Genomic DNA, 9,884 nt, shown 5'->3' on the forward strand with positions numbered 1-9,884 from the left:
ATAATATTAGGTGACATAAATAAGACTCATGAGCTTAAATATCACATGGTTTATCTTATATGAGAAACCCAAAATATAAATAAAAAGCAAAATAAAACTCAAAATGTAAATGAAAGCAAAATAAAAGATAGATACTAGGCAATAGATGGATCTTTTTCAAGTGGGAAGGGGAGGGGGAGAAGACGAAAAGAGGAATGTCATCAGTATTACTGCAAAAGTGTAATAATAAAAAATAAAAATTTAGGGAATAAATAAAAAGTTTGGTCAATGACAGACAGTATACGTGACAGTGGTCCTGTAAGATTATGATGGAGCTGAAAATTCCTATCAGTGACATCATAGCAATCTTAACGCTGTGCAATACATTACTCACATGTAAACAAGCCTGTACTATTAATTAAAGTATAATAACACACAGAGTTATGCACAACAGCGTGTGACAGTAACAATGAACAATTGTTAGTGGTTTATGTACTCACTGTACCATACTTTATTAGAGTGTGCTCCTCCTACTTATTAAGAATAAGTTTACTGTAAAACAGCATGCTGTGTTATACCAGCAGCAGCCTCCTGCATCTCAGGGTTACTGTATCTCTCAATTCCATCAAGAGGTCACAGAAAGTGACTCAGCGGCACTGTCTACATTTGTATGTATACACTCTATGATATTCGCACAATGAAATTGCCTTACTTGCTTCTCAGAACTTAAGGTATTTCTGGACTGGGACCTATCAGTTTTCATTTCTAATGAATTTTTAAGTGATACTAATATTGCTGAGCCTGGGACCACACTTTTGATACCCACTATCTGAAGTAAAAGTTGTGACCTGTAAATGGTCCTGCAAATAATCTGTCATTAAGCCTTTACCCGTTTATGCTTCCCAAGAATAGGCTCTGTTGAAATCTGTTCTGTTGAAATTGCACAAATTCCTAAATACTTCCCCTTTTAAAAATCAAGTTCTTAGAACAGTGATACACCTTACTTATTTTGAAAATCTGATGAAGTCTAAAGAAAAGCTCTGAACTCTAAAACTAGCTTCGGTTCCCACAGCAGTCACCATTCTGTTCCATTTGGAAACCTGCTTGTTCTAAAATAATCATGTGTAAGGCAATGACACTTGTTCATTTCACCCCAAGGAAACAGAAATAACAACACAGGAAGCACTGGACAGCCTTAGGCCAATCCTTTTTAGAAAGCATATTTAATTCACTGTTGCACAACTCAAACGGAGGAGGTGGTGAAGAAGTCAGGAAGGCACTTACATAATGTTAACCAGGACTACTTCAAAAGAAGTATCTTGACATCATAGACAGTTGAGGAATGTCTGAGAGGTAAAGAACTGACTCCTAATACAGGAATTTCTCGGTGATGTTCGGTTTCCCATTATTGTGCACAAGATCCGGAGACTGGACAGAAATTACCTCCAAAATGACAGGGCACAATTGTTTGCTCTGCGTTGCCTGATGCCAGAATACTATTTACATGTTCATCCCACATGAGACCAAAAATGACTTCTGTTCACTGTCTGGTGACAGCTATCCCCACATACTGACAAACAGTACTGGTCTTCAAGGCCTCTGAGCCTCATCCCAGAAGCTCAGACAAGATCTCTGGGTTTTTTTCATCTTTTGAGTAAGTTTCCTTCCTCCTTTGATATAACTTCTTCATATAAACCATCTTATCTACAGACAATGCCCAACTACTGCTCTCATGGACTCTGTATCAGTAGCCAAAGGTTATAGTTTAGGTTATCAAAAACTTCCTGGTTTTTGATCATCCTTTTCCCTCCTCTATCATATTCCTATTTCCTAAAGTAAGCGTAACCCATGGGAAAAGGCAGGGTTTAGTCACTGCCTCATTCTTCATTCCAAGGCTAATTTTCAGTGTTAACACCAGGGTGAACAACAGTTCTTCCTATTGATTCTTCCTAAAATGGGGGTGCAAATGTTTGCCAAGTGAACTAGGAAAGGTAACTAAGTGGAGCTCAAGGGTTAGATCAGGAGACACAGCTGTTAACAAGTGTTGGAGAAGGGGCTCTGGAAGAGAGTAGGATGTGACTCTCGTTGAGAAAGTTGATAGGGAATGACACCTGCTGTTGCCAAAGCCGGGTCTCTCACACCTCTCAGCTAAAAACAAACACTAGTACTATCCCACAGAATCTCCTTTCTCGTCAGTGCTGGGACTCAAACCCAGGACCTTACGCTTGTATGCACTCTACTACTGAGCTACATCCCAGGATCATACCTGTGTGTTTGATGCCACAGAGAACCCCAGCATCTTAGAGTGTTGATAATAAAAGAGCTGCTCCAAGATTTAAGACTGGCTAGTGTAAACCCATCATTTTTCAAACTAGAAAATTGAGTCCTGAGAAAAAGCAAGCAACTTTTCCTAATTAATAGTAAAGATTCTTTAAGCTGCAACACTGAGGCCAGAATTCAGATTTTCTGATTATCATTCATGGATCTTTCCCTTTTCCTTGGGTGGTGGGACTTGGTTTTTCATGTTAGCTAAAAGTCAGTACCAATGGAGCAAATGCTCTTGCTGGGACACAAGAACAGTCTGTCCTCCTCAGGAAAGTGCAGCATGTCCATACATGTCCATCCCCACGGACTTCCAGGAAGAGACAGCCCCTTACAGGCCCAGCAACTGGGGAGCAACTTGCCACCAATAATGCCCAATGGGAGTGTCTGCACCCCATCCAAGTCTGTGGGGTTTTTTAGGCTTTCTTTGTCATCAAATAAAATTACAAACGTAATACAAGTATGTTCATGGACATGTTCCTTTTAGATCAAGCAAACCTCATTATGGTTTCAGGTACCCCAGCGAGAAAAAATACATTAAAATTGCACTTACGGCCTCCATATTAAAGACGTTAAAATGAGGTTGTCCAGCCCATAGAAGAACAAACCACACATGCTGATGGAATTGGCCCAATTCCATCCTGGCCTTTATGCTCAGCAAACTCATGAGAATGACTTCTTCACAAAACACCCAAGAGGTAGGTAGATACAACCCCCCTCGTGGAAGGATGTGGCACACAGCGGCCCAGAGTTAGGTTGTAGAGGTGCCTGGGACGAGGGGTAGAAGGTCTGGAGAGGGAGAGTCCGACCTCTGGCCCCGACCAGAGCACTCTCCCTTGGAGGAATAGCACTTCAGGCACGAAAGGAATCCCTGTACGTAACAACTGTCTGCAACAGTGAGGGTGTGGAAGTAGGAGGGAAAGAGATGGTGCTAGTCTAAGGCTGACACTTCTAGAAACTTCCAGGGGAGAGCTGCCAAATTAGGCAAATCTGAGGATAGCAGATATGAACTAGAGGATGGTAACACATGCCCCGGGCCACACATGACCCCTGAGTGACCCTGCCGCCCTCACTCCCAACAGGTGGGAGGGTTAGTTGTTAAGGACTCCCTTCATGAGAGACCCCAGCTGGACCGAAGTGACGGCAAGAGGCACAGGCAGCCCTGAGGGTTCAACTCTTCCCTGACTCACCCTCCAGCCTGAGAGAAGGGAAAGGAGACAGAGGCAACCGGGCTGCACGCTCCAGCAGTTCCTACCATCGATGGCAAGAGCCGGACCCAAGAAACCATAGACTTACGAACACAGATGGAGCCCAGGCTTACTGTACCTTCCTGTGGAAGTAGAGACCTCAGCTCTGTCCTATGCTTCAGGGACAGTGGCCTGACAGGGAAAGCTGGGCTCTCACTGAGGTAATGAAGAACACCTGCTCAGCTCCATAGATCACCGTCAAGCTGAGCAGGAAAAATCCCTGCAGGGGGCATTCTGAGGACAATAGCAGGCTGAACTCTGCTTGTGGGGACACATCACAAGTTTTAAATTACACATTTCCCCACATGCAACACACACACACACACACACACACACACACACACAGCCCCACACTTCCACATACTGACATTCTCCCAGCCCACCCCACTCCAGGTCCCAAATCCCGCCCCCAAACACTGTCCTCTGTAAACACGATGGCACAGACTCCCGCCATCCGGCATGGTCTGCTGGTGATCTGAGGATGACTGCTTGCTGTTAGGTGCCCCGGTAGGTGATATTGGTGAAGGTGGATGTGGCCTCTTTATAGAGTGGGTTGTTGCCCTGTGGAGAGAACAGAAGAATCTCTTACAGTGAACTGCTCAGTTCTTCCTTCCTCTGAGTTATTTGCTGAAATAATTTTTAATTTGTCCTCATCTCATCTGAAGGGTTAAATTTCATCTGAAAGGTCTGCCCGAGATTTACCATGGGAGAAACAAATACACCTTACTCACATTTTTCCTCTTAAGATGGTAGGAAATAGGAAGAGGACAGATAAAGTGGCCATCTTGCCACTAGTTCTAAAGGGTTCAAATCAGCCCATCCTTTTATTTTTTTTTTTTTTCAGCCCTCTTTGGAGATTCAAAACATTCTACATTCTAGGAGAGATTTTTCCCAGCCTCTCCTATCTCCTCCTGTCTTCCCTACTTTTTCTGTTGCCTTTCTCCCATTTTCCTTCATTATGGTAATGCTGGGGGGATGTGGGCCTGAAAGAAAAATGTAGCAGGTACAGAGGACAGATCTGCTGAAATAATTCCCAATTTGTCTTCATCTCCTTTCTTAAATCACTGCCTACACAAAAAGAGCAACAAAAAATGTCAAATTCCCTAAGATTAAGGAGGCTTTAATGGCAGCTTCAAGAGGCCCCGCACACTCTTGTGTGCCTCAGAGGTTCAGGACATTGTACACGGCCTTGACAGAAACACCCCAGCTTGGTGGGGCCCGTGGATGCAAAGCCCTGAGCTCACCATCAAAACGGGAACAAACTTTCAGCCTAATCCTGAACCTTCAGGGAGTCAAATAGCCCTGTGGAAAGTCTAGAAAAAAAGTTAAAATGCAGAAGATGGGTCAAAGGAGAACAGAGTAAAATTAAATATATAAAAGTTTCTCAATAAAATTGAGTTAAAACAGGAGAGGCAGCAGGAAGCGTACGAGAAGAGCCTGATTTGGAAGCTACTATGTCACCATCTGAGGAGAAAGAAGAGAACAAGGTAGTACAGAGAGCCCTTCCCGATCCTCGTCACGGCCCAGGAGGTTCTTACTTGCAATCCCATGAAAGTTACTGGAATTCTAGGGAGTTAATTCCAACCTACCACTTCCAGTGCAACCCATGGGGAGAATAAAGACACTAAGGCACGTGTGTAGCTATGGGGAGCCAAGGGGTCCTAAGTCCAGCCATGATGATGGCCATCCGGAACAAAGGCTTCAAACCCAGGTTTTATTCCTTTGTGAAGAAGGGAGTGGCCTGAGGATGAGTGACTGTGAGAACCGTGGGAAGCAGGTGAGTGCCGTGAGCTGGGCTGGGTGGGAGGCCTGAAATCACCTCTGCCAATGCAGAGAGGAGAATCTGCTGAAAGAGTCATCTGCATGACACAACTGAGATAGTGTCTAATGTTTTGGTGCTTCAGCTCTGATGTGTAACCTTTCAAGCCCCAGGAGGTCACAGCCTCTACCCCAGGGCTCAATTCCATTGGACAGCGCGGAGCACTGGCTCACACATCCCGCCTCATCCCGGCTCACTCAAGGGAGCAATGGGGCGCCCGGGGAAAACACGCCTGCCATCTCCAGAGATGACCATCAGCACCTGGGCTAGACTGATACGCATTGCTTAAAGCCAACTGAAGGGGTAAGGAAAAGTCCCAGCCAGCTCTGTACATATCAGTACATGGAAATAGGGTCAGGCTCAGCCAAAATGGAGGCAATTGCTCCTCCTTCAAAGAAAACCTAACCCTAACCTAACCCTAACCCTAACCCTAACCACACAAAAAGTAATTCTTATAGTTACCTAATTCCCTCCCACAACCAAGCAAGCTACTTAAACTTCTCTGCATTCAGTCCCTTATCTACCAAATAGGAACAATAATACTGTCCACCACATCGGGTTGTTACAGTAATGAAATACATGTACAAAGCATTTAGAAAGAGTTCTTGGCACATGGCAAATCCTCAGTAAATGTTAGCTAGTATTTTTTTTACTATTTGCATTTAATGCTTTGGACTTCACTAGTGTATGTTCATTACTATATAATGCATGTTCTCAGTGAGGGTTTGCCCTGGCTCCTCAAACGGCGAGTAAGTTTCTTTATTCATTTCTTCACAGTGTTAGAGCAGAGCTGAGTCCTATTTCTGTTCCATCAGTGCTCATGACACAGCCCTTGATCTCTGTGCTACCGTGTGGTAGAAGATCAAGTGGCTTGCTGGAAGCTTAAAGACAATGGAACAGTAGACCATCTCCAAATTCCCAGAACAGAGGATAACCACAATGCCAGCTGGACCTGGCCACCCTCAGTGTCTGCTTCCACTTTAGATTCTTGAGTCAGAGTTAAGAAAGCACCCCGCTCAGCCCAGCCTCTTACTGTGTCCCATTTCGCTCTGGCTCGTTCTTCCTCAAACTTAGCGAATTCTTTCCGGTCGTGGATGGTGATGAGGAGCTTCCAGATAAGCAGAGTAGCAAGGCCGATGAGCAGAATGGCCCCCATCACTGACAGCAGGACCACCAGGATGTCAGGGCCCTTGGGACACTCTGTCAAAAAGAAAAAAGCAGGAATCACTTGAACTGCCTAGGTACAATGTCTTCTTGACGAAGGAATAAAGAATCTGAGGCTCCTCGGGAGGCTGCAGCAGAGGATCACAAGTCTGAGTCTAGCCTGGGGAATTTAGTGAGACCCTGTCTCAAAGTACAAAAAAAAGGAGGCGGGAAATATAGCTCAGTGATAAAGTACTTGCATAGCACGTATGAGCTCAGGGGCTAAATTCCCAGCAGAGAGAGAGAGAGAGAGAGAGAGAGAGAGAGACAAAGAGAGACAGACAGAGACAGAGACAGACAGATAGACTGACTAAGGAAACCAAGCGGGTAGTAGTAACAGGAATCTAAAGTGATTGCTGCCTGGGTTTGAATCTTGGTTTAACACCGACTTCACTATGAACTTTGGCAAACTGACCTTTCCTGGTATCTTCTGCTTCTCCATCTTTAAAATGGAGAAAATATTCAAACTTACCTGAACACTTGTTATGAGGAATAGTTAAATGCATTTACTGCAAACAGCATCAAGCACAGAATAAGTGCTCAATAAATATCAGCTACGATTGTTACTGGTATTCTTATACCCAGTCTTTCATTAGTTTATTAGCCTACTTAGCCCCTGCAGGCATTCGTGTCTATCACCCTGGTTCCAACATTTACATCCCTGAGGGTTGTGAACCTAGTAACCTTTTATAGCACGCTTAGAGGCCACGAGGCCTGGCAGCTACAACAATATCTGGCATTCTTTCCCAAAATATTTAGTCATCCAAAGTGCTAATTCTGGGGCTGGGGATTTAGCTCAGCGGCAAAAGCGCCTGCCTGGCAAGCGGAAGGTCGTGAGTTCGGTTCCCGGTCCCGGAGAAAAACAAAAAAAAACAAAAAAAAAACAAAAAAAAAACAAAGTGCTAATTCTGTTTGGCCCCGGCCAACAACCAAAGCAACAGTCAGTGCCCCTCTGCGGGTCAGCGATTACCCAGAGCTCTGCTTCCCATAACCCTCCAGCGTTTGACCAGTGACCTCACTCAGGCAACCACCTCGAGTGTTACGAAACCAGGTGTTTGTGTTGACGAGTCTAGAGAGGAAGTCACACCCACTTCGCACACTACCTCCCACCTTCTCTAAGTGTACCCCCTATGCTCACCACACACAACATAGACACAGCCACCGCCGCAAACCAAGCTGGTCATTTCCAACCCGCCAAATTGCGACCTGACTATAAATAAAGGAGAGCCTGGAGAGAAACCGTACATCCAGTGCCTGAATTCCCAGGAGTGAAGGACCTCCGTTCTTCTGGGAAAAGTAATTATGAATTCCCTGGAAGCTCTGGGTAGGACTGGCCCTTAAATCTCAAAGTGAGCTTCTTTAATTCTGCTGTCAGTATGGACAGGGCAGGTAGAGTCACAGGAGGTCTTCAGGGGAAAACAACCTGTCACTCATCTCTCTCACCAGGGGTGGGGCGCAGGCTTCCTCTCGGGATCACCCTTCCTGCCACACTGTGGATCTACTGTGAGTGACGCAAAGTCAGGAAAGCCCCAGGTGGGCTGGAAGATTCAGCAAACAAAATTACTCATACATTACTCATGCAGGTCCAGATAAATTTTAGTTTCAGATAAACAAGTTATTTTTAGTACGACTATGTACCAAATATTGTGTGAAACATACTACATTTTATCTGGCAACCCTCGCTGAGAGTGAAGAAGTCCTAGCTCAAGAACCCACTCTGTGTGTCTTATCCCCATTTGACCAATCTTCCCTGCCCTCGAAAGAGGCCATCTGCAAGACTATGAGTTGGGGAAGAGAAAAAGAGTAATACCCTCTGCGCTGGGCCCCCAGCTTCTGCACTCTCCTTAAAGCCAGAGCCTACAGAAATGGGTGGAGATGGGGGAGAGAGAGAAAAGGCAAAGCTGGGTAGGAAATGTGGGTCTATGGCTAGAGGAAGCAAAGCAGGCTGCCCCATCAGCAGAGCAGCCCTGGGGAAAATACAACAGAGCGGGCTACTGCAAAGGTAGAGCACTCGCCTAGCATGCACAAAACCAGGGGTTCAATCCCCAGCACTACAAAATAAAAAGGAAATCTGGGTGTCTGGACCTGGGGTCCCCTTCCCTAGTGGGAAGGAGTCTACTGGCAGAGACCCTGAAAGTTTCCACCAGGGTGTATCTGTATCTTCCGGGGTTATCACCACCTTTTTCACCCATAACCTTAAGCAGTAGGTTCCAGTCTCAAAATCCCATGCCAAAAGATTTGGGTAAGTGATTCAGAAGGGACACAGCAAGTTTTAGCAAAGGGACAAAGTAATGTTAGACCCAAAAGGAAGGATATAATGCCTTTCTGAAATAAGAAAGGACAAAGATACAGGAGCATGAGGGTAAAAAGTATCCATGCAGAGCATTAACGTGGGAGGTGGATACCTATGAAGAAGTCAGATCGAACCAGTCCACGTCTGCTTCCTGTCAGCTTTCCCTGGAATCACTAAATAAAACTAAGGTGACATCATCCTTTCTTTACCTTCCTTTTCCCCACAGTGAGAGTTCTAGGAAGCACTGACAGATAATATCCCAGATGGGGACACTTATGCTATCCTCTGCGGTGGAGCTAGCAATTCCCTGGATGATACAGACGTGGCTGCCGTTGGGGAGACCCACACAAAATGGCTCCTACAGGCTTACCTGCGTCCCTTTTATCACTTTCATCGCTTCCTTCCCTAAGCAACCAAAATTATCCTAGCAGATACCCAGATGGACTCAAGCCCCCGTGTGTCCTAGGAATAACCAGTTCTACTAGTTCATTCAAACTTCATTGATTACATACCTTCTTTGTAGATTACTAAGTATAGAGATATGACAGTAGATAAGACAGACATTACTCCTCAATTCGTGGAGCTTAGGATCTACTGAGCAGATGATTAAAGAAGCAATTTAATTTTGGCATAATGACAGCCCTTCTAAAGGAAGCCCAGATGCTGTGAGAATCACACAGAAGTACCACACCTCGTCAGCGTCAGCAGCGTGGAGGCTGGAGGAGGTCTTAGAAGGCGCCTGCAGGAAGTAACGTGTCTAAATCAGAGGCCCTCAAATAGTGGGGGATATTCCAGTTACCAGGAGCACCAGCAAAGAACACAGAGATGTTAACTTGTGCAAGTAGGGCAGGGCTCAGGGTGTTTTTTAGAATTAAACTGAAAGCTTATCGCAGAAAAGAGATGCATCAGGCTACCTCAAGCAGAGCAGATTAAGAAGCAAAGCAGGCTGCCCCATCAGCACGGCAGCCTTGGGGAAAACACAGCAGAGCCGGCTACTGCAAAGGCACAGCAGCCTGGTCCC

The 9,884-nt window shown here is 45.3% G+C and overlaps 1 protein-coding gene across 1 annotated transcript in view; it reads right to left on the reverse strand.

Moving 5' to 3' along the window:
• Positions 1–1,174: 1,174 nt before the first annotated feature.
• Positions 1,175–9,884, reverse strand: part of Itgb3 (integrin, beta 3 (platelet glycoprotein IIIa, antigen CD61)) — a 42,063-nt gene continuing 33,353 nt past the window's right edge. Inside the window, exons 14-15 of the mRNA XM_005402248.2 lie at positions 6,401–6,567; positions 1,175–4,109 (exon numbers count right to left, since the gene is read on the reverse strand). Coding sequence (XP_005402305.1) covers positions 4,044–4,109; positions 6,401–6,567 — 233 coding nt within the window. The 3' untranslated portion in view covers positions 1,175–4,043. The remainder of the gene's footprint in view (positions 4,110–6,400; positions 6,568–9,884) is intronic.

The sequence above is a fragment of the Chinchilla lanigera genome, unplaced genomic scaffold (genome assembly GCF_000276665.1).
Source record: "Chinchilla lanigera isolate Chin_1 unplaced genomic scaffold, ChiLan1.0 scaffold00077, whole genome shotgun sequence".
In the NCBI taxonomy this organism is placed as follows: Eukaryota; Metazoa; Chordata; class Mammalia; order Rodentia; family Chinchillidae; genus Chinchilla; species Chinchilla lanigera.